Here is a 25,224-nt window from a genome sequence, read left to right on the forward strand (position 1 = left end):
CTTACCCTCTAGACAAGTTTGACACAATGAAGGAATACTATCAGCAACACAAGACACTTTGGAATTCCTTAAAATCTGAGAAACTATGGAATTAGAAGGTTGCCCGAGCCTCTTATGCCAAATACTGACTGTGACCTGTTTTCCAAGAAAAGCTACAGGTTGACCTGTATAGTGGACTGAAGAAGCACGCGGTGAAATGATGGGATACAATCCATTGTTACACAGCCCTTTGTAGAGAATCCTCCCTGTGGCTTTGTCCTGAATCCAAAACGAAAAAGCATCGAAGATCAACCAACAGTTATTATCCAAACAAATTTTATGGACAGACAGTAAGTTTTGTGACAGTTTTGGAACATATAAAACAGAATTGAGCTTGATAGGCTGCATTGGAGTTTTTAGGAGAGAAGAACCAATGTGAGAGATAGCTAAACCTTCACCATTAGCTGTCTGAATTACTTCATTTGCGGGATAAGGAGTTGCTAATGAAAGAGTGCTCAATGCGGAAGTCATATGGTTATTAGCACCAGAGTCAGTGAGCCAAACTTGTGGTTGTTGTGCCGGTGCAGATGGAACTGAGAATTGAGAAGTAGCAGCATGCATTGCATTCAATTGATTAGATGAATTCTTCTGAAAACAAGTTTCTGCACTATGATAAGAATTGCCACAATTCTGACAACCGGAAGGAGCAACAGCATTCCTATATCTGCAGGTATCAGCAAAGTGATTGTTTTTACCACAAATCTGACAACCTTGTAGGGTGATTGTATTCCTGAACCGGCAAGTAGACGCCAAATGATTATTCTTCCCACAAATCTGACATTGGTGATTCTGAAAACCATAATTTGGAGCTCTTGGTGGAGATGTACCCAGAATTCCAGGAGCAGAATTCGAATGAAAATTCTTGTTGTTGCCAAACTTTGAGTGGAAGTTGGAATTGAACCGATTTCGACCCTTATTGTTATTGGTGAATGACTTGTAAGCAGTAGAATTAGGACTGCTATGAGTACCACCAACAGCAGAAAAAGACTGATGCTTGGGAGAAAAACCTTTACTTTGTGCCATTAATGCAGATAACACAGGAGAATTCGTGCCATTTTCAAGCAAAGCTTCTTCAGCAAGCAATTGAGATCGAAGATCTTTCAATGAGATCACAGTCTCACGACCCCTAATCACAGATCGTATGGTGCTCAGATTTGAGTTGAAAGATACTCGTTCTTGTGACTGTAGAGAACTGATCTTTAAGACGATTCCACAGTTCTTTAGAGCTAGTGCTTCCAATTACACAAGAGACTGCAGCCGGAGACAAAGTCGCAGTAAGTAATTGCATTAAGGCCTTATCATGCATCTTCCATATCTTGTAATCGTCAGACAAAACCCTAGCAGAAGAATCACCAGACAAAATAGCCGAATGATCAGAAGAATCTTGACTGAATTGAGCAGGACAAGGTATTGACCCATCAACGAACCCAATTATGCTATGGCCTTCAAGTAGGAGCTGCATCTGGAAATGCCAAGCCAAATAATTCGTCTCATCCAGTTTCACATTTACCGAACTCGAAACAGATGAGATCAAGGACGCAATCGGAGATTGTAAGATCTGTAGCTGAGACGCTGTTACCATTGTTGCAAATCGTCGAGAAATCACAGATAATCGTGTCGGAAACCAAATCACAAACAGTTGGTGTGCACGTTTGGAGAATGGAAGAACCAGACGTAGAGTAGCAGAGAACACTCGCCAAATACCAGAAACTGAACAGCAATATATCAATATACAAGAAGAACAATTACAGTAGCGGAAGCAATTGGAACCAAGATCGACACCACCGCCAAGTTGTTATGCGGATTTCGGCGAAGATACCATGTAAAGCATCAAGTGTTATTGAGAAAAGAGATTATACAGAAGCAAGAAGAAGAAGAAGATAGAGGAAGAAAGAGACGATCGGAGATATTTGAGAGAGAAGTTTGTTGTGAATTGTTGTATTCTTTTTCTTATTAGTTACAATGATTTGTTACAAGCTATATATAATAACATTTGGTAGCTTACACTCTAAGTAACAATATAACCAATGTAACTAACTTCATGATCTTTTGACACTTGTCCATTTCATAACCATTGGATCTTAATACTCCAAACATCCCCCCTCAAGCTCAGGGGCAGAGAATTGAAGCCTGAGATTGGCACAATGAGTCTGAAATAGAGGAGCAGATAATCCTTTGGTGAGTATATCAGCAAACTGCTCGGTGGAAGAAACAAAATGCACCTGCAGTTTCTGGTTTGCAACGAGAAACAGTAAGTTGTTTCTTGGAAGACCACGAAATTGGATTAGATCCTAGAAACACAACCATCCCAGTAGTCGATCGCCGATCATTAGGATCGCCAGCCCAATCTGCGTCACTATAAGCAGTAATATCCAAAGAACCCTTGACATAATGAAGACCACAACCTCGAGTAGCTTTGAGATACCGAAGAATCCGTTTTACTGCCATGAAATGAGACTCCATAGGATGTTGCATAAACTGGCAAACCTGATGAACGGCAAAGGCAATGTCAGGTCTAGTGAATGTTAAGTACTGTAACGCTCCAACTAAGCTGCGATAAAGGGCAGGGTTATTCCAACCTGACCATCTGCAAGTGGTACTATCTATACCACCACTGAATCTCCATCCTATGCAGACACGGTCCAAGAATGGTATTTCCAAGAAAATTGCCCTTTTCGCTGATCTGCATGAACATGGAGGGGTTGATCTGAGTCAAGTGGAGCCTGCCACTTATAAGTCTGCCTTAAAGTCCCCGGTGTGGTCTGCGGCTATGCAAGATGAGATTTTAGCTTTGCAAAATCAAGGTACATGGTCTCTCGTACCTCTACCCCACCATAAGAACTTAGTAGGCTGTACATGGGTCTTCAAGATCAAAAAGAATGCTGATGGTTCTATTGGGAGGTATAAGGCTCGCCTAGTAGCTAAAGGGTTTAATCAAGAAGCCGGTATCGATTTTGGGGAGACCTTTAGTCCGGTTGTGAAACCTACGACAGTAAGACTTGTTCTAGCATTATCTGCACATTTTGGTTGGCCATTGCGGCAATTAGATGTGAAAAACGCCTTTCTCCACGGTATCCTGCAAGAGGAAGTATATATGACTCAACCACCCGGATTTGTGAATTCCAAACATGAAGATTATGTGTGCCGTTTACATAAGTCCTTATATGGTTTAAAGCAAGCACCAAGGGCCCATTGGATCTTAATACTCCAAACAACCACTACGTACAACACTGGTATTTCCACCATCTTTGTTGGGTTATCAATGGTGGAGATTTGCTCTTCGTACCTAGATGCAGGCGATGACGTTTAAAGTTTTTCTCTTAAGTTGTAGCTTGTAGTTTGATCAATTTTAGTTTTAAATCTTAAGAAAATAATTTTGTTAATTTTACTAGTTAATCCATGTGGTGCTACCCTAGCATTAAATTTAAAAGGGTAAATTACATTTTACCACCTTAAGTTTGAATGAAATTACAACCTCATACAATATCTTTAAAACATTTCAATCTTATACATTATCTACTATTTTGTTTCAATTTCATACATCCGTTAAAAAATTTGTTAGTTTCTCTATTATTTGTTTACATGGACGTCATGGGTCCCACAATATATGTGCCATGTGGATTAAAAAATGAAATACAAAATTTAAAAAGATTTAAAACTAAAATTAATAAAACTGAAGAAAAAAAAGGCTTATTTTATCAACACCCCATATATTGTTGAGTGCATCCCACAAACTTAATACGTACCCCACATTTTCTTTTTTAATTAAATTTATCTTAATACACCTCACTTACTTTTCCATAATACCCTCACACCCCACACCTTAACATACACCCCACATTTCTACATATACCCCACACTCTTTGTATCTTAAAAAAGAAAAAAAATTTATCCCTCCCCCTTCTCCAGCAAGAACCAGCCACAATTATTCTTCTTTTTCCACGCCATGCCAAATGTTGATTAAAGAGTAACATTGCTTTGATTAAAAACTTGAGGTCACAACATTTAAAGGAAAGACCATTGCTTCAGTTCCTCCATTTCTTTTTGTTCGGACTTCAATAAGCAGGACAATGTTGCAAAACCTAAAAGATGTGTATGCAAAAGAAAGAGACAACCTTTCCAAGCTCTCCTCGAAAATATGTGGAAACCATATATCCTTAAAACAAGACTTGCAGGTGAACAACCAACTAATAAGACTAATTAAGGGGTTACTTGAGTTGGTATGGAAGATTGATTTGATTGAAGGAATCAGGTTCAGAAAGATGGAAGCTGCCCAAGTAGGAATATGAAAATGGGGACAAAAGTTGGGATTAATTGATTGAATATCAATTATCAATGTGAAGTATTTGGTTTTAGATTAAGATTCTCTTATGAATAATTTTTTCAGTCAACGTTTTTGTAGTTTTATTGATTAGGATTTTGTTCTATGTACAATGGAGAGAGAATGGTTTTGAAAGTTGAAGAAAATAAATAATATTGGGATGTGTTTTTTGGGGTGTATTTAGAATTATTTTAATTTTTTTATAATCTTATAAGGTCAAAATAGTCATTGCATATTAAGGTATACAAGTCATTTAACATTAAATTTTAATGTGAGATGTATTCAACATTACGTGGGATACTAATAAAAAAATTCAAAAAAAAAAAAACTCGACCTAAACTAAACTAAACAGAAAAAGTAAAACAAAAATAATTAAAATGCTTTCCTTTAATTCCTTCCAAAATCCCTCGTTCCCATTTTCACCGGCGCCCCCTCCTTTTGCGATGGTGTCATCTCAAGTTCTTTTCTTCTTTTTTTCCAGTCATCGACCTCCAGACGATGGGGCACCACAATCAACTGGAAGACAGAGAAGAATTGGAATTGCCATTTCTGCAATTATCTGCAGATCTCCATATTAAGCGGCAATATCTTGGATTATGATTGTTTCCTTTCCTTTATTATAGGAATAGATTGATTTGTGTAATCCTTGTATAAGTAGACTTCCTAGAATAGCCTATTACATATTGTATAAAGCTTGTACTTCTTGTGAAGAAAATTAATATACGAAAACATCTTCAACACTTCTCTCTCACGGCTTAAACCCTAGGAACCTACGAAACCCTAGCAGGTCCATATTTTAACATGGTATCAGAGCACCGTTTCTGGTGACTCTGAATACCCCACCCATCTTCAACGCTTCCGCACCACAACCAACAACATCGTCATCATGAGTGATTCAGGAACCAACACAAAACCATTCGAGATGGCTGCTGATCTCTCGAACCCGCTTTTATTACACCCATCTGATCAACCTGGGAACATCTTGGTCTCCAAAACCCTTCAAGGAGACAACTACAACACATGGAGCCGTGATATGCGCATCAGCCTAAGTGCTAAGAACAAGCTAGGTTTGGTCGATGGAACCATTGACCCACCTGCTGAAACAGATAAACAATTTGCATTATGGCAACGATGCAATGACATGGTCCTCGCGTGGATCCTGAATTCTGTGCATGAAGACATTGCAAGCAGCGTTTCCTACTACACATCAGCAGCAGATGTGTGGGCTGACTTGCGTGATCGTTTCTCTCAAGGGAACGATTCACGTGTTTATCAAATTAAGAGAGAAATTGTTGAGCACAGACATGAGCAACAATCGATCTCAGTCTACTACACAAAACTAAAGGCATTGTGGGATGAATTGACGTCCTATCATGAGCCCTCAACATGCACTTGTGGGGGTTTGAAGAAGATCAATGAACGTGATGAAAAGGAAAGAGTGATGCAGTTTCTCATGGGATTAAACGAGTCCTATGCCGCAGTACGTGGGCAAATCTTGTTGATGCAGCCACTTCCCGACACTCGGAAGGCATACTCTCTTGTTTTACAACAAGAGAAACAAGTGGAGGTATCTCTCACTCGTCATAACAACAGTTTGCATGCGATGCATTTGACAAGCCATAGGGAATCTGCTGCACAACGAGGTAACTCCTCTATTAAATGCTCATATTGTGATCAAAAATATCATACCGTAGATCGGTGTTTTTATCTCAATGGCTTTCCACCGGGGCACAAATACCATGGCAAAAAGATGATTCCTCCTAACAAGAAGAAACCTGCGGCTAACCAAATAAAGACTGGCCATGAAGTCGCCACAGTCACGGATCAGCACCATCATGAAACCAGCGGTAACAGCCCCAAGTTCACTCCTGAAGAGTACAACCAAATCATGGCCATGCTCAAGAAAAACAACTTGGATGGTAATCCTCACCATTTTGCAAACGCCACAGGTACTCTTACACCTCTGTCTAAAATGTCAGGAGCCCTACCACAGAAAACCCTATATTGGATCATTGATAGTGGAGCAACGGATCATATATCCCCTTCACCTCACTTGCTTCACAAGAAATCTATGTGTGATTATGTACAAATGCCGAATGGGGGAAAAGCCATTATAGAATCTATTGGTTCCGTCCAAGCAACTATTCTTCTTAAACTTGATGATGTGTTACATGTTCCAAATTTTCAAGTTTATTTGTTATCCATTAGCAAACTCACTGAGTCTCTACAATGCATAGTGACTTTCTTTCCTACCTTTTGTGTGATACAGGACATGGCTACGAGGAGGACGATTGGCCTGGGCAAGCGATATAATGGGCTCTATTACTTGTCGTCAACACAAAATCCTCATTTAGCTCACAATGTCAACCGTCATTCAAACCTTTGGCACCGACGCTTAGGACATCCCTCCACCGGTCCCTTACAACTTTTGACCAAGCAAGTTCCAACTATTATGTTTGATTCTAGTCATTTGTGTGACATTTGTCCCCTTGCTAAACAAACTCGTTTGTCTTTTCCGTCAAGCTTTATTTCATCTCAAGCATCTTTTGATTTAATACGTTGTGATATTTGGGGACCCCATCGAGTCAATTCTCATTCGGGGGCTAGATATTTTTTTACTATTGTTGATGATTATTCCTGATTTACTTGGATCCATCTTATGCGTTTAACAAGGGTTGTTACGTTCTTTTATTGCTTGGGTTCAAACACAATTCAATCGCATGATCAAGACGATTAGGGCAGATAATGGGGCTGAATTCATTTCTTTACGTTCTTTTTTTTTATAGCAAGGGTATTGTGTTTCACCCTTCTTGTCCCTCTACTCCCCAACAAAATGGGGTCGTTGAAAGAAAACATCGCCATCTTTTAAATGTTGGGAGAGCACTTCGTTTTCAAGCCAATTTACCTTTAATTTTTTGGGGGGAAAGTGTTCAAACGGCATGTTATTTAATCAATCGCTTACCAACACCACTCCTTCATCACAAAACCCCATTTGAGCTTTTACATTGTACACTTCCAGATTTTCATCACTTGCGTGTGTTTGGTTGCTTATGCTATGCCACGAATCTCACTCCCACACACAAGTTTGATCAACGTGCTCGGAAATGCATATTTGTTGGATATCCTCTTGGTCAAAAGGGGTACCGTGTTTATGATCTCACTACCCACAAATTCTCCACCTCTCATGATGTGATCTTTCATGAGGACACCTTTCCTTTTGCTTCCCAACCCCCAGATCACCAACCTGATAATGTTGTTCTCCCCATTCCCCTTGATACTGCCATCGACCCACCTGCCTCTACCACCACTACCATCACCCTCCCATCCCATGACACATCACACGACACACCACACGACCTACCACAAACCACACCTCCTACCCTTGCCATCACCCCTTCCCCGGACCCTCCCATCACCGAGCATGCCCCTTCACCTCTTCCCCTTGCCATTCGCCACTCCAACCGTCCTCCAAAACCCTTCGTACAACTTCAGGGCTATCATTTATATCATGTACACTCTCTTGCTCCTAGTGCCACCTCCTCTTCCATGTCAGGTACACGTTACCCTTTATCTCATTATGTTTCTTATGCTCATCTTTCTTCTTCACACCGTTCTTTTGCTTGTGCTATTTCCACCATTGTTGAACCCACTACTTTTGAGCAAGCTAACAGTGATCCTGCATGGCAAGCCGCCATGCAAGCTGAACTCCTAGCCTTGGAACAAAATCAGACTTGGACTCTCACTCGTCTCCCTCCCGGTCATCGAGCTATTGGTTGCAAATGGGTTTACAAGGTCAAGTATCATTCAGATGGGTATGTCGAGCGTTATAAAGCTCACCTTGTTGCCAAGGGTTTTACACAACGTGAAGGTATAGATTACAAAGAGACTTTCGCCCCAGTTGCCAAACTTATTACCGTTCGATGTCTTTTGGCCGTAGCTTCTATTCGTCGTTGGTCTCTCCACCAAATGGATGTTCAAAATGCCTTCCTCCATGGAGACCTTGGGGAAGAAGTCTATATGCAACTGCCTCCCGGTCTTCGTCGTCAGGGGGAGCACAATGTATGCCGACTCAACAAGTCACTTTACGGGCTTAAACAAGCCTCTCAAAGCTGGTTTCACAAATTTTCCACTGCCATACACCAAGCTGGGTATCAACAATCCAAGGCAGATTATTCCTTGTTCACCAAGGTACGTGATCACTCATTCACAGCTATACTAATCTACGTCGATGACATGATCATCACAGGCAACGATGAAGAGGCCATTCGTGATCTCAAACAATTCATTCACACTCAGTTTCGAATCAAGGATCTGGGACCATTAAAATACTTTCTCGGCGTAGAGGTGGCTAGGTCTTCTCAAGGTATTTCTATCTCGCAACGGAAATACACGCTTGACATTCTTGATGAAGCCGGCTTACTGGGTGCTAAACCTGCAAAATTTCCCATGGAAGAAAATTTGAAGTTATCTCCAACGGAAGGGCAAGTTCTTCATGATGCCTCGAAGTATAGGAGACTTGTTGGTAAACTTATTTACCTTACAATCACTAGACCGGAAATTTCATATGCAGTTCATGTACTCAGCCAATACATGCAACAACCAAGAAAACCACATTTAGATGCAGTCCATCGTCTCTTGCGATACTTGAAGGGGGCACCTGGACAAGGACTTCTATTTCCTTCAAAGGGGGACCTAATCTTGGCTGGATATTGTGACGCCAATTGGGCTCGATGTTCAATTACAAGAAGATCTGTCACGAGTTATTGCATATTTCTTGGAGGAGCATTGGTATCTTGGAAGACTAAGAAACAAACCACCGTTTCTCGATCTTCAGCAGAAGCGGAGTATCGTGCCATGGCCTCTGCGACGTGTGAGCTTACATGGATGAAATATTTGTTGGCTGACTTACGAGTTGATCATCATGTGCCAGCAAAACTGCATTGTGACAATCAAGCGGCTCTTCATATAGCAGCCAATCCCGTGTTCCACGAGCGTACCAAACATATAGAGATCAATTGCCATGTTGTTCGTGAACGTATTCAATCAGGGGTTATCACGACAGCTTACGTTCGTACTGGAGCACAGTTGGCTGATATATTTAACAAGCCGCTTGGACAAGGGATGTTTCACTCATTACTTGGCAAGATGGGTGTGATTGACATCCACATTCCACCTTGAGGGGGAGTATTAAGCGGCAATATCTTGGATTATGATTGTTTCCTTTCCTTTATTATAGGAATAGATTGATTTGTGTAATCCTTGTATAAGTAGACTTCCTAGAATAGCCTATTACATATTGTATAAAGCTTGTACTTCTTGTGAAGAAAATTAATATACGAAAACATCTTCAACACTTCTCTCTCACGGCTTAAACCCTAGGAATCTACGAAACCCTAGCAGGTCCATATTTTAACACTCCAGATACTTGGTAAGTACCAGGAGAATCGGCCAATCACGATGGAACAAAAGTCCGTCCATTTCCTAACCCACCAATCCTTCTTCTCCACTGTCCAATCCAGCGAAGTTACGGCGCTGACTCAGGTGGTGGAGAAGTTCGCCAAGGATGAACCCTCCTCAAATGGGTCGCTGGTCTCTAATCTGATGGCCGCATAGAATAATCTGGAGGAATGAGAGGTGGGTGAGGTTGGGAATGCTGCGTTGGTCTCTTCAGCTCCCTCCGTGTTTCAATTTCCAACCCCATACACCATGATTTGTGTTTCTGAAAAAAATTTGCTTGCTGGTTTTTTGAAATGGAAAACAGTTGAGTGGAGCGAGAGAAAGAGAAAGTGGGTGGGACCCACTTGTTTTAATTTATTTTTTAAACAATTTTTTTAATACTTAATTATTTTTAATGCCACATCATCTAAACATTTGGGTCTAATATATGCTACGATATGGTCATACTAACAGAATAACTAACAATTGTACAAAATTATAATAAAATGATAAGTGAAGTACGAGATTAAAATGTTTTAAAACTGTTGTGTGTGGTTGCAACTGCAACTAGTCGTCCACCGTCGTGGATGACGGCGATTGCTAAGGACGGTCTCCTGCGATGGCTAAAGCCCACAGCTTGGATCTTTCAGATGATGGCGGAGTCGACGAGGTAGCCGTGGTCGCGGAATTGTTGTGGAGGACGGAAAATGGGTTGGACGAGGGAATGGAAGTGGGGTTGACGGCGAGAAATGAATTGGTTGGTGAGATCTGCCATGGAAGAAGGGAGAGGAAGAAGTTGATTGTGTTTGGTTAGGGACATAAGGTGACGGATCGGTGTTTGGATGTTACGATAGCAATTGTTGAGATAGGTTTCAAATGACAGATGTTTACAGTCACGTGGTCAGTAATATTGTGCGTGCTGACCGATCAGTTTTTATTCCAATTGTACCCCTACTAAATCCAAGTATAAATTAAAAAGAAGAATGCTAACTATCTTTTCCTCTTTATAGTATTTTAATGGTATTTTAAGTTTAACTTCTGTTTTTTCTCTCTTTTTATGGGCTAAATTTATTTAGTAACTATTGATTTTATTAATTTAGCTTACAATATTGTTAGGCTGTTGGAAGCAATCATGTAGAATATGAGATGTGATGCAAATTAGACAAAGGTTAATATGGAGAGAGAATTAAAAATAAAATAAAAATAATACTAACCGTCGTAAATTCATTTTTCCTAAAATCTGAGCCGGCTTCTATTTAACTAGGCAGAAGGCAAACTACCCAATATTGCTAAGGGAGTTTTTTCGTAGATATATTTAGCCATGGCTAAATGTAGGTAATGCCGAATTAAATCCCACGCAATATCTATATATAGTAAAAGCATGAAATAGGAATATTGTGGGTATACTGAAAAAAGTTTGTAACCAAAAATATCTTACGGGAAAAGAAGATTCAAGGTGCTAATAATAATAAGGGAGTTTTTGCTATTCCTAACTCATAGTTTACAAGAAAACATTACCATGAAGGGCCATATTTTTTTTTTTATTGGATTAAACAGTTTTAAGATTTCAATAATCTAAAACTCGGGTGCATATCATATTCCGGTGGAAAGTGAAAAAACTTCGATACCGCTATATTAATTAATGTACATTATACATTTAAATATTAAGCATTTTCAGAATAAAATCACATATCGTGGCCCATCACCAAATCAATAATTGGTCTTATATATAAAAATAATTTTTTTAACGATTCGTGATGTTTGAAACTCATTGAACATCTTACCGAATCTTCCGTTTTCAAAACCGCAGGAAATAAGTGAAGCGGCGTCCTTAACGCTGAGAGAATCGTGTGGCGTGACAGAATAGAGATAGAGAGCCATTTTTCCCCCCTTTTTCCGACATATGTGCCAACGTAACTGGAAGTGGATTTATAAGAGCGTCAAGTTCACGCCCAAGTCCAAATATACTGGCAGGTATAACAGTAGGTAATTTCGGGTTCTTATCAACCATTGATTGAGCTTCTTCCACCAGTTCTGGATGTTTTTGTACAAGGACATAAAAAGCTGTGCGGCCAAATCCGCCTGATATTTTTATTTCTTCCAAGTCTTCCTTTTCCATCGAGTCCACCATCTCTTTAAACCACATCGGCACCCTGTAATCCTTAGAGACAACGAAGTGAAAAAAATCAATTTTTGCCTTGCGATCGTTAAGATACTTCTTAGCATCATCCCAATGCTTAGACTTCACACATTTGACGAAAGATTTCTGCTTATCATCGGCATCGCTCTCATGTTCTGCCATGTTTTGTTATAACTTGTTAGCTGCCATTTTTCTCATATTATACTCGGCATAAAATTAAAGGAAACTAATGAAAAAAGCTTCAAAACTTTGAGTTTTAACCAAAAGTCACATAATAACTTTTATTTAATGATAAAAACAAGAGATAAAAAAACAAAAACTTATTCAACCAAAAGTGCGTGTGCGCGTTAGCAATGCGAAAGCAAGCATCTACCAATTCAACAGAAAACCAACAGTGCAAAAGCAGCACACAAATTACTTTTTAAATATTTCATCGGGAAGGAAAATGTTCAGAGAGAGAGAGAAGAGAATGCCAACCAAATTCATTCATACTGACATCAACAAACCCAAAAATTTTAGAGAGAGAGAGAGAGAGAAATTTGAGATAAAAAAAAATATTGTTGACATCAATACATGACTACCACTTAGCCCTACACGTGGGGTAGCATCTCATCATCACCCCATGTTCAAATTATGGAATTCTTTATTAATTTTAACCCTAACCAACTAAAACCTAAAAATAAAAAATATTAGATTACTTTCCTCAATGAAAGCACATTAGCTTTTCTGATATTTCATTTATGCTTTTGTTGTTAATTTTGTATTGAATAAATTAAAGGGAAGTTAAATAAATTGTTCGAATAATGTTAAAGAACAAATAGTAATGTGAAAGTCATTATTCTAACTCTGTAAGAATATTAATGTTATTGTCAGTGATTCATATGATAATGAGAAGAGAGCTTCAAATTTTGAACCTTTTAGTGTTCAGTTTAAAAAAAAAAATTGATAGTGCTAGTGTTCGATTTTAAGAAATAGTCAGTGTTTAATTTATGAAATAGTTAGTTTTTGGTTTAGGAAATAGTCAATATTTAGTTTACGAAATAGTAATAGTACTAGCGTTCAGTTTAAGAAATAGTTAGTGTTCATTTTACGAAATAGTCAATGTTCAGTTTAAGAAGTAGTGATAGTATTAGTGTTCCGTTTAAGAAATAGTCAGTGTTTAGTTTAAGAAATATTGTTCAGTTTAAGAAGTAGTCAATGTTCAGTTTAAGAAATAGTGTTCAAATTTAAGAAGTAGTCAATGTTCTGTTTAATAAATAGTGACAGTATTAGTGTTCATAAAACTGAATAATGAAAATTTTCTTTATTTTTGATCTTGTAATATTATTACTTAGTTCGTTCTAAAAAAAATTGAAAGAATAGTCAAATAATAAAATAATAAAATAAATAAATAAATTGTTTATAGAGTGAGGTGAAAGGAGAGAGAAGAGCGGGGAGAGGTGAAAAAAACAAAGAAGAAGAAAAGTTGATGTGGACGGGTGAGGTGAAATGAGAGAGAAAAATTGATGGGAATATGTGAAAGAGGGAGAGAGAGAGGTTGAACAGATGAGTGTGAGAATGTGTGTGATGTGACGAGTGGTCCAGCATGTCAGAATGTGTTGGTTGTTTTTTTTATTTATTATTATTATGTAAATTTTTTGTCATTTTCATTAAAATTTGAATCCTTTTTATTATAGTTTAAGCCTTTTTTATTAGATAAAGTTTGTAGATGATTTTTGGTTAATTAAAAGTTTTGAGAAGCTTTTTTCATTAAAGCTCCCTAAAATTAAGGATAATACTATTTGGAAAGAAAGTTACTGAAACAAACATAAATGTAAAAGAGTACGCAGTTTTTTTCTCTGTTTTTTTAACTCGCCATCTAAGAATACTACTAAATTGTAGTTTTAAGTAATATAGTATGCACATTTAATAGACCGGTATGTACTAATAGAAATAGGCATTCATGTAACTAATCGACAACTCCTTATGGTTATTTGGTAACCATTTAGTTTTTAGTTTTCATTTTGTTTGAAAAACGTGGTCGGTAATGTTTCCATAAAACCAAAACTTGAAAACTATCTCTTTGACTTTTCAAAATTTATATGTATTAGTTTTGGTTTTTAGTTTTCATACTAAAAATTGTTACGAAATAGTTTTAAAACTAGATACTGAAAATTGAAATGATTATTAAATAGACCTTAAAAATTCATTTTCTATGTAATGAATTAAAAAAATCAGAGAGTATGGAGAGACTGCCCTTTGAATGGATTTATAACATGTGAGGATCGAAGCGTACAGACTATGTACCTCTATTGCCCTGCCCTTCTTCAAGTTTCACCGCATCCTTTGGCCCAGCGTCACAATCAATCAGTAGGGGTTCGATATGCGTCAAGAACTGATTTGAATTCTGAGAATGGAGATCTTGATGGTTAGATGTTATCACGTTAGAAATCGATTCTTAATTTGCTTTAGTGTAATATTATGGTAATAAATAAATAGCAAAATAAAAGGTGATTTTGTATTATCACAGTATTAACAATATTTATGTTAATTATAAATAAGTTAATGCAAATTAAATGCATTTAAAAGAAATAAAAATTACAAATCTGCTACTACATGCAGATGGCACCAACTATAGATGGTACTCCCCTTATCATAATTTTTATATTTTGAAATAAATCAATACGAATTCAGAACGTTGCAGTTTCGTATTTATTATAGTCAAACTAGAGAAATCTAATATTCAAACGGTATATAAAAATATTTTTACATTAGATGTGACCAGTCAAACATACAATGCAGTGCACTGTCTAAATCCACAGAAAAACAAAACCACAAAACAAGCAATGTAGTGTAATGTTTGAATCAACATCAAAACCAAGTTAACCTTTAACCCCTCTTATCAATGAGCTCAAAGCTAGGGGTGGGCAAACAGGTATAGGAACCGCGGATCAGAGCGGGTAATCAAGGTTTAGGCTGAGTACGGGTCGGTTTTAATTTTTTAATAAGAGAAACGGGGCGGGGCGGGGTGGGCCGATTCGAGATGTACAGAAAAAGGGGCCTCGGACCAGCCCATTTGTAAACACGAGTACTACACTATTTCTTGATTATTTCTGAAAACTGAACATACTATCACTATTTCTTAAATTAAACATCGACTATTTCTAAAACTAAACATAAATACTATAGTATTTCTGAAACTGAGAACAGATAATTCATTGTGTAGCATATTGAAAAAAAACAATTACAAAAAAAATGCCTTCCTTTTTTTTCTTTGGGCCAAAAGAAAACACCTTTAAATTGAATTTTTTTTCTTTGAAATCTGGATGCATGAAAGTGAAATAAATAAGAAAGAAAGAAAGACTAAGGAGGATGAAAGTGAATCGGCAGCCACATTTCTGCCTAAATGCAACTACACAAACACAAACACACTTGATACATACAGACGCAGCGGAAGAGTACTGGAGAATACACTCTTACGAGTCTCGTCCGTCGTCACGCACGCGCCCACTCTTTCTCTATCTTTGAGATTCAGGGGAGCTTGGAGTCAGAGAGTGAAATCAGTAATGGCAGACTGAGACACACCCATCCTTCCTAAGAATCATAACCCTAATTACCAGGGCCCAGCAACTGGAACTGTTCCTCCTGCTCCTCCACCTTCATTGCCTTTGGCTACTAGCTAGGAAAACACAATTAGGCCGCTAAGATTTGGTTATATATTAATCTTTTTGGGGATGTATGGTAACTTATAGTTGACTGATGCGGTGGGATTTGGAAGCCGGAGACCGGTTTGACAGCATGTTCGTTGGGGAGGGATTGTAAGATAGACTGATGCAGGTGAGAAAATTGTAAACCCTTTCAGTGGAAAACGAGGCATATGACGGTTCTACCCATTCAATGGAGTGAGACATACGTGCTCTCGTTAGATTTTTTTTTTTTTTTTTTTTTTTTTGGGGTTTTGTTATGTTCTTACTATTAAATAAAGTTGTTAGATAATTTTGATTAAAATCCAAAATTTTAAAACTCTTCTTATTAGTTTCCTAAAATTTTATTATGATAAATCTACGGTGTTTCAGCCCACCAACACCAAGTGAGTTTCGGGAAGAAATAAGGATGCTGCTAATCGTGTCAGTGGTGCCTTATCATGAAAAGTACTTGGGCCTACCTACAATTGCAGGAAAGAACAAAAGCAAAATGGTTCCAAATTTGAAAGAGCGTCTTGAGGCTAACATACAAGGTTGGGAGGGTGAACTTTTTATCTAAAGCTGGAAATGAGATTCTAATTGCTAAGCGATTCCGAATTATACGATGACGTCGATGAGTGTATTTTGGAAATGAGGTTCTGTATTTTAATTGAGTTTAAGAAAGGGTACCTAAAAATAAGTAAAAATATATATAAAATGGTAAATCAGATGACAAGTATTTCGAGCACATATGAGAATTTTTCCGATTTCTGTACCGAAAAAAAATCTATCATGGTGACCATTTTACACAAGAAATACCTTTTGAAAAAAAAAAAAAAGGGGTTTTCCGTAAAGAGATAAGATAATAGCACATGTGGACCAAAAAAGGAAATACAACACATCAAAGGTGAGATTACACCCTTGTGTTATTTTTTTTGGTTGGAATGAGATTATAAAAGGCACCAAGGCTCAGAGCTTGGGTGGTTTCCCAGAGCCTTTATTTCTTACTTATCTTGGTGGTTGGTTGTTCAAATTTATATTAGGTATGCCAGTTAGTTTGTTCAAGTTCCTTTTGTTTTTCCTTGGTTTAGTTTTTCACACACATACGTGTGGATATATATGTTCAATTGACATCATATGGATAGGGTCAGTCCAGAGATTTTTGGGGTCTGATGCGATGTCAAAAAATGTGCCATAACTTCATATAAGAAAATTATTTATTTTCACACGTAAGACATCGATAAATTTATACCAAGTGTTCGACAAAATGTCTAAATGAAAGGCGACGGCAAGTTTGCCATTAGGGAACTCAAAAAAGTCGAGCGTTGGCGGGTTCTTGTTCAAGATACAGAGACGAGTCGAAGGAGGTGGTGGTCGAGATCGAATCCGCCAGAAAATGCACCTGAAAAATCTGCAGAAAAGCGGGTCGAGAGGCAGGAAACCGAGTCGTCGGATTGGCTTCGTGGGTCGGCCTTTACAGAAATGGTAAGGCTGCTTCAGCTTTGCTGGAGCTGCTATATGTAGAAGGTCCAAAGATCATGTTGCCCTACCTTTGCTCGCTTATTTATCTTTCGTTACAACTCTATTTCGCAAATAGCCTTTTGGCTACACATTCATGTGATCGAACTCTATCCAAAAATACCAATATTGACCACCAAAAATTTACAAAGTTTTAACTCATAACTACGGAAAATCAGACTTTGTAACTAGTCAACTAAAATTTTAAAATGAACAAGAAAGAAAAAGAAAAATGTGCTTTATCATTTAAACTTAATGAACATTCTACAAAGCCTCAAATACCTGCTATTCTCTACAATGCACAGGTTTCCGTGATATGTTAACTCCGAACAGCCTCACCTCTCCATGATCTTGAACCGTCCTTAAAGGGTCACCGACCCTACCATGCATCTCTCTGATCCCCGAAATGTCGAGGTTTCTAGGTCTACAATAAATGAACATCTTCTTATCCTCCCCTACCGCTCTCTCAAACCCTCACAACATCACCAACTTTCAGCTTCTTCTCCTTCACAAAACGAATCCACCCTTTGCTCAACACGTAACTAACTCTGACTACTACTCCAATAACAATATCCAAACCTCCACACTTTCCCCACCTCATCCTCAAATTTCAACAAGACCCCTTTGCCAAACCCTACACACAGATGAACCTGAAAATGCTTCTCGGCATGTTGTTTTGGTATAACCATGCGGTTCAATCTCCCTACGTCGCTTGGTGTTGCCACTTTCTCGAAGAGCAACTCCCTCCAGCTACTACACGTGTCCCTTAAATCAAGGTAATGCTTTCCACCATCATCAAGGCCTACGGCACCACCATTGTACAACTTATACTTGTAAATCTCGAGCTCGTTGGCATAAGAATGTTTTCGAAGCATGTCAACGATCTCAGCCTTGGAATGGGACTCCAAGAAAAGAGCCTCGATGACATCACGTTCGTAGGGTTTCATTTTGTTTCGACTGTTGTTTGTGATGGCATCAAGACCCCGGAACTTTAACGAGGCAATGTCGCAGGTTTTGGCAGCTTCTTCTTCATCCTTGAAGGTTCCCAACCCCACACGATGACTCTTCTCGTATATTTGAGCTCCCCATCTTCCATTTGACTGGAGCACTACTCCTTTGTACCTAGAAGGCATGCAGCGTGTTTGGACTTGCACCGTTTGCTCCATTCATTGTTGAGTATTCACTAGGATGGGAAGATACCCACGGATATGAATAATCACAGTTATCCGTCTATATATATATAATTTACGATTGCGGTTATGGATAATCATTTAAACAAATACACAGATACGGGTATAACCATTTACCCGTGAAATATAAATGGATGATTATGGGTATTACCCGGGGTTACAAACGGGTATCCATTTAATCGTTTGTTTTAATATTTGTAAAATTTTTAAAAATAAAAATTAAAAAGCCTAAAAACTATTCAAGGTCTCCCAGACTCCCATCACCGTTTGTTTACCCGTGAAATTTTAATTTTAAAAAAATTTACAAATATTAAAACAAACGGTTAAATGGATGTCCATTTGTAACCGCAGGTAATACCAATAGTCATTCATTTATGTTTCACGGGTAAATAGTTATACTTGTATCCGTGTATTTGTTTAAACGGTTACCTATAACTATATCCGTGAATTTTATATGGACGGGTAACTGCGATTATTCATATCGGTGGGTATCTTCCCATCCTAGTGATTACTCAACAAGGAATGGAGCAAATGGTGCAAGTCCAAACAAGTTGCATGCCTTCTTCTAGGTACAAACGAGTAGTGCTCCAGTCAAATGGAGGATGGGGAGCTCAAATATACGAGAAGAGTCATCGTGTGGGGTTGGGAACCTTCAACGATGAAGAAGAAGCTGCCAAAACCTACGACATTGCCTCGCTAAAGTTCCGGGGTCTTGATGCCATCACAAACAACAGTCGAAACAAAATGAAACCCTACGAACGTGATGTCACCGAGGCTCTTTTCTTGGAGTCTCATTCCAAGGCTGAGATCGTTGACATGCTTCGAAAACATTCTTATGCCAACGAGCTCGAGATTTACAAGTATAAATTGTACAATGGTGGTGCCGTAGGCCTTGATGATGGTGGAAAGCGTATGAAGCATTACCTTGATTTAAGGGAAACGTGTAGTCGCGGGAGGGAGTTGCTTTTCGAGAAAGTGGAAACACCAAGCGCCGTAGGGAGATTGAACCGCATGGTTATACCAAAACAACATGCCGAGAAGCATTTTCAGGTTCATCTGAATATAGGGTTTGGCAAAGGGGTCTTGTTGAAATTTGAGGATGAGGTGGGGAAAGTGTGGAGATTTGGATATTGTTATTGGAGTAGTAGTCAGAGCTAGTTACGTGTTGAGCAAAGGGTGGATTCGTTTTGTGAAGGAGAAGAAGCTGAAAGTTGGTGATGTTGTGAGGTTTGAGAGATCGGTAGGGGAGGATAAGAAGATGTTCATTTACTGTAGACTTAGAAACCTCGACATGTCGGGGATCAGAGAGATGCATGGTAGGGTCGGTGACCCTCTAAGGACGGTTCAAGATCATGGAGCGGTGAGGCTGTTCGGAGTTAACATATCACGGAAACCTGTGCATTGTAGAGAATAGCAGGTATTTGAGGCTTTGTAGAATGTTCATTAAGTTTAAATGATAAAGCACTTTTTTCTTTTTCTTTCTTGTTCATTTTAGAATTTTAGTTGACTAGTTACGAAGTCTGATTTTCCGTAGTTACGCATTAAAACTCTGTAAATCTTTCGTGGTCAATATTAGTATTTTCGGATAGAGTTCAATCACATGAATGTGTAGCCAAAGGTTATTTGTGAAATAGAGTTGTAACGAAAAATAAATAAGCAAGCAAAGGTAGGGGCAACATGATCGTTGAACCTTCTACATATAGCAGGTCCAGCAAAGCTGAAGCAGCCTTCCAAGCCTTAATTTCAGCTTCTTTTTCTTCTGGTGTTTTGATAATTGGTAAAGATCCCTAGAGAAAATAGGTAAATGAGAATATATGAAATAAGTATGAATTTATATTCAATCCAATTTCCAAACAAAATGAATATCATAGAACATACATCAGTTGGAAGGGGGTCAATAAGAGGCGGTTCTTTATATGTGCCTTCGACGATATCCCAAAGATCTTCTGCCATCAAGTAAGTCTTAACCCGAGAACTCCATTCATCATAGTTTTTAAGGTTAAGAACTGTAGCAACAACACTATATGCTGCCATGTTCAATCTGCCTATTTATTGAATGAGATTATGTCATTTGAGCTTTGAGCATATGTCAAAAAAAAAATACAAGGTAAAAAGTTTGAAACAAAAGTCTAAGTATACTTAAGCATACCTAAAACGATGAGCAGATCAAGAAATCAGTGACTAGACGACCCAAATGTGAGATGACAAACTTGAACAACCACCAAAGCATGTAAGAAAAAGTGATCAAAGAAACCATATCCGTTACCCCCGAGCTTGGGCGCTATTTATAATCTCATTCCAGCAACTATTCAAAAATATCTCACCTTTGATGTGTTGTCTTTCATTTTTCCAAGATGCCTCTTTCTTTCTCAGATAATTTGAACTTTAAGTCCAAAAATCCACAGTACGAAAATGGTCACCTTCATCAAATTTGTAAAATTTTAAATTATATCTCACATGAAATTGATGGAAGATTTTTGTTAAAAAAATTGGAAAATAATTTATACACCAGATACATATTTTACATTATTTATTATTGTATATGTTGTATTATATTATGGATGAATGACAATAACATAATAACGTTAACAATAAAGTTAACGATGACTTTAACACCAATTATCTATCTACGTACCCATCTCCCACATTTTTCTCCAACGTTGAACGCGCCAGACACGCTTTTTTGGACACTCTCGACTAGAAATCTGCAGAACAAGTGATCTGTTGGTCACACAAAGTGTAGATTCCTGTTTTTTTTTCACCCCAAAACACATACAATTTGATTGATTGAGTTGGTGCCGGTTTAAAAGTCATGCAATTTGATTGACTGAGTTGGTGCCGGTTTAAAAGTCAAAAATTCATTGCAATGAAACTTGCTTTCTCACAAAAAAATGCGAGCTGAGAAATAGTCAGAACTATTTAGCAGTAGAAAAAAATAAAAAATTATGATAAAATTAGAAAAATAATAATGGATAAAAATTCAGGACTACCTGGCTACTAAAGGCAAAATTGAGAAATTATAACAACTACCACTACAAGTAAGAAAAGAGAAATTTTATTTGAACTCATATAACCTCTTTCTACGTCTAACTTTTTCTTCTCACCCATATTAACTTTTATTAAACTATCAATATCTCTTTAAACTCATATTTACTACCTAAATTACCATCATAAACCCAATTCAATTTGTAGATTTATCCGTACACTCATTTAGACATAAAAACCCAAAATTTGCAAAGAGAAGTCCATTTCAAGTTAGGACTACAAAAAAGTGTACAAATTCTTAATCCAAACAGTATGATCGTCCTTGCAATCATATTGCAAAACAGCTTGTCGCACTAGTTTAAGAATTTTTTGTTTGTTTCAAATGGTCTGAATCTGAATTCTAAATGCTATTGTTTCTTTATTCTTATTTTTCTTCCTGCTTTGGTTTAAGTTTAAGACCTCTCTCTGGTTGTAACTATCTATCAATTAAGTACATGATTTAATTGACTATTCTTAAGGATGAATATTTATCTTTAGGATGTATATTGTTGGATGAAATTTCATATCTTTTAGTTTTATTTACCACATGCATGCATGGATGAAAATAAAGGTAGGGGGATATATCATATTTGTTTGTGATGATGAGTTGGATTAAAGAGATAATTATTTTCTTCAAAACTCCAACTACCTCAAGATTTCCAAGCCCTCGGCATTTTCACATCTGGTGTGCTGGATGTCATTTTTTGTCCACTTGTATTCTCATATTTTCTCTCTTTGCAAGATCTAGAACTACAAAAACATATAAAAATACAAAACATGCTTACCCTCACCAAACTTCAAAAAATTAAAGAGAGGAGTTTAGATCCTCAAAATCAAGGAGGAGTTCTTTCTCAATCACTTAGTTGCTGATTAATAAAATTTTGTACTTATGATCGAAATCGTTTATTATTACAGATCAATCTGCAAAGGTTATTTAAAAAATAAAAATAAAACTAAGGTTGTTTGGTCAATCAATTGTAGCAAATAAATAGATACTCTGTAATTCATTTATTAAATCCGTCAATTTGTTTTAATATAGTTCGATAAAGCAAACCTTAATTTTCAGAGTGCAAGTAGTGTTATTTTTGTTTCAGGGATAAAGTGGGATTGAAGTCAATTTTCAGAGGAAATTTTCAAAAAAAGGATATTGCTTGTATCGCCCATGAGAGGACTTACTTGTTCTCTCACTTACTATTAACGAACTTTACAACTCGAACAACATAATTGGAACCATGTTCAATCTCTTTATCTTTATCTAAAGATCAGATCTACAAAATAAATAAATAAATAAATATAAATAAAATAAATAAATTCTATTTGGAGATCTTTGAGCCATTCATATGCATAAACCATTGATTAGTTTAACACGTACGGATGACTAAACGATCTCCAAAATTGAATGATTTTTTTTTATTACGTATGATCTTTAGATGATAATAAAGAGAATGAACAGTTCCAGTTATAATGTTCAGGTGATAATGGTTCGTTAATTGTAAGTGAGGCGACAAATAAATCCAATGAAGGGCACAAGCATTAGTAGAATATCAAAGTACACATAACAAACATACAAATAAACGGATTACCAATTATGTTATTTCATTAACGGAAAAACAAAGAAACTGTATTGCCGAATGGCGAGATGTCTACACTTTAGAGACTACATTGTGAGTAACTTATTATTTTGTGGAGTTACAAAGTCATATATATAAAAAATTAATCTAACCCTAATAGGCAACAAAATGAAAACTTAATACCAACGAATACATATGGATGCAAGCTCTGTTATGCTAACTTCTAATGCCAATTTCCCTATGAAAGTTTATTGGTACAAGTAAAAGATTCCAATATCTGTGCCACTAAGATTTCAATATCAATGTCAATGCAAGATTGTAATGTCAGTGACAATACAATACTGTGCAATACCACGTGGAATTGGTGGAAGAAGTAACTATCTGATAATATGTACAACCAAACTCCCATGTCCCCTTCTTCTGATAATACGTACAACCTAACGCAATGCGAGTGTGAACATCCTTTGTGGCCTCACTGCGAAAAGCCTTCTTATTATGGGCTGATTTGGTATTATTGTACTTTAAAAAAAAGCTATTTATGTTGTGCTGTGTAAATAAGCAGCTGTGAAATAAAGCAGCAGAATATTTGGTAAACTTTTTTGTAAAAGTGCTTTTGAAAAAAAAAAACAGTATTATAGTGTTTGGTAAACTTTATATAAAACAGAAGTGAAAAAAAACCAGTTTTTCAAAGCTGAGTTTTGTAGCTTCTTGTTTTTGGCTTTTTTCCACTCAAAACTGTGAAAAAAAAAGTTAAAGCTCAATGTTTACCAAACACAAAAATAGCTCCCAGTTTTTTTTTATACTAACTTTTTTCAGAATCACCTCAGTACCAAACCAGGCCTAAATCTACGGTCATACTCATATTTTTTTAAGCTTGATGTGTGTGCCAATTTTTAATTTTTGTCACTCAATTCATTGGATTATGAGTATCCATTTATTCCTTAATTTATAAAATACCTAATGAGCTTACAAAAAAAAAAAAAAAAACCACAACACCACCACTCCACCCCCCGTCACCTATGTCAAATGGTGCCCAGTGAAACCCATCTAAGCGGTGGCCTCATCCAACGCTCACACACGCATACCCCTCCACGACGTACCTAGCCCACCCTCTACGACCGAACCTCCACAATTCGATCCACCACTCCCCCCTTCGAACCACTCATGATCTTGTTCCCCGTCCTATGAGACCCATCCCACCCAAACCCGACCCGGATCTGTGACGTTGATAATGGAAGAAGAAAATAGAGAGATAGAATGAGAGGGCAGAGACGAGAGCAATGTGGTGAGAGATTGAATTTCCAAACAGGGTATGTTATCATCACCTGAGGTTTATATAAAAAACAGTAAAATTTGTGTTCATGAAATTACTAAATTACCTATTATTTTTGTTTCTGTTCAATTTCAATTATAGAGTTATATTAGAAATTTACGAGTGAGACATCAAAGATTTTATTCATTTAAATGACGAGTTTAATTATATAAAAATTAAAATGTGTTGGTTCAGTTTCTCTAGCGCGCTGTTGTAGTGATGTGAGTTCATTAATTGCAATCCAATAATTTATTGAAATCAAATTCATAAGACATGATTATATATACTCAACAGCTAAACATTTATATTGAACTCAATTTATAGGAACCCAAGCTTATAAGCTGAGTGTCCTTATTTTAATAGAAAATGTATGCTACATTGCTACTCATCTAGTCACGTAACACAAAATGTTTCTTTTTCTTCCTAATTATATAAAACAGAAGTTTTTGTATACCAAATGTTTCTTTATGTAATAACTCTTGCTAACCAGGGTACCAATCATTATTCTAGACGAAATAATAGGTCAATGCTAAGGCCAAAAAGAAAGTAAAATGAAATTGAGAAATGAATAATAAGATTATATAGTACCTTAGCAACAAATATATACATATAGGTCAGATCAGATGACACACCCTTAACACACTTTCTTCTAGTTACTATTTTGTAAATTTTTCAAAGATATCACCCGTCTGTGTCAAAAATTAGAGAACTCCTAAACTGTTGAAACATTTATTTGTAGTGAAGAAAATGGACGAATATGATTCTATAAAAAAAAAAAGTAAAATGACTATCTTTTAATAGAAGTCCTATGATTTTAGATTAAAACGTTGGCGCGAGAATCAAACATTACTGTGAGGTAATAGATAATTCATAAGAAAAACTAACGAAAAGTCTTTAAAAACTTTAGTTTTAATCAAAATGACAAAATAAAGGTGTAGGTGAATAATACATGGAATGGCTTTTTAAGGTAAAAATGTCCTTAACTTTAAAAGTAAACAGTACCAAAAGTGT

General features: G+C 37.1%; 2 protein-coding genes, 2 long non-coding RNA genes and 2 pseudogenes across 4 annotated transcripts; 2 read left to right on the plus strand and 4 right to left on the minus strand.

Annotated features, from left to right (window-relative positions):
• Positions 1-217: 217 nt before the first annotated feature.
• LOC148694076 (uncharacterized) lies at positions 218-1,062 on the minus strand. The gene is made up of 2 exons (XM_088700126.1): positions 432-1,062; positions 218-258 (listed from the first exon to the last, which is right to left on the minus strand). The coding sequence occupies exons 1-2, from the start codon at positions 1,060-1,062 to the stop codon at positions 218-220; spliced, it is 672 nt and encodes a 223-aa protein (XP_088556252.1).
• A 4,424-nt stretch (positions 1,063-5,486) lies between these two features.
• Positions 5,487-6,743, plus strand: LOC148694077 (uncharacterized). Its single transcript, XM_088699520.1, has 2 exons — positions 5,487-6,309; positions 6,630-6,743. The coding sequence occupies exons 1-2, from the start codon at positions 5,502-5,504 to the stop codon at positions 6,671-6,673; spliced, it is 852 nt and encodes a 283-aa protein (XP_088555646.1). The 5' UTR covers positions 5,487-5,501; the 3' UTR covers positions 6,674-6,743.
• Positions 6,744-11,398: 4,655 nt separating this feature from the next.
• Positions 11,399-14,322, minus strand: LOC148694078 (uncharacterized). The gene is made up of 2 exons (XR_015966775.1): positions 14,223-14,322; positions 11,399-12,091 (listed from the first exon to the last, which is right to left on the minus strand). It is a non-coding gene; the product is annotated as an uncharacterized LOC148694078 (long non-coding RNA).
• Positions 14,323-17,308: 2,986 nt separating this feature from the next.
• On the minus strand, positions 17,309-18,295 carry LOC137739417 (AP2/ERF and B3 domain-containing transcription repressor TEM1 pseudogene; annotated as a pseudogene).
• Positions 18,296-18,828: 533 nt separating this feature from the next.
• On the plus strand, positions 18,829-19,720 carry LOC137739418 (AP2/ERF and B3 domain-containing transcription repressor TEM1 pseudogene; annotated as a pseudogene).
• Positions 19,721-19,894: 174 nt separating this feature from the next.
• LOC148694079 (uncharacterized) lies at positions 19,895-20,547 on the minus strand. The gene is made up of 3 exons (XR_015966483.1): positions 20,456-20,547; positions 20,185-20,351; positions 19,895-20,093 (listed from the first exon to the last, which is right to left on the minus strand). It is a non-coding gene; the product is annotated as an uncharacterized LOC148694079 (long non-coding RNA).
• Between the last annotated feature and the right edge of the window lie 4,677 nt (positions 20,548-25,224).

Source organism: Pyrus communis, chromosome 9, assembly GCF_041283825.1.
Source record: "Pyrus communis isolate YQ-2024b chromosome 9, ASM4128382v1, whole genome shotgun sequence".
Classification (NCBI taxonomy): Eukaryota; Viridiplantae; Streptophyta; class Magnoliopsida; order Rosales; family Rosaceae; genus Pyrus; species Pyrus communis.

Excerpts from the sequence above, each read along its gene's own strand:
- LOC148694076 (XM_088700126.1), bottom strand. The coding sequence starts at position 1,062 with ATGGCACAAAGTAAAGGTTTTTCTCCCAAGCATCAGTCTTTTTCTGCT. Across the intron at positions 259-431 it reads TCAGACAGCTAATGGTGAAG|GACAAAGCCACAGGGAGGAT; the intron begins GTTTAGCTATCT and ends TTTTGGATTCAG.
- LOC148694077 (XM_088699520.1), top strand. The coding sequence starts at position 5,502 with ATGGTCCTCGCGTGGATCCTGAATTCTGTGCATGAAGACATTGCAAGC. Across the intron at positions 6,310-6,629 it reads CCATTTTGCAAACGCCACAG|GACATGGCTACGAGGAGGAC; the intron begins GTACTCTTACAC and ends TGTGTGATACAG.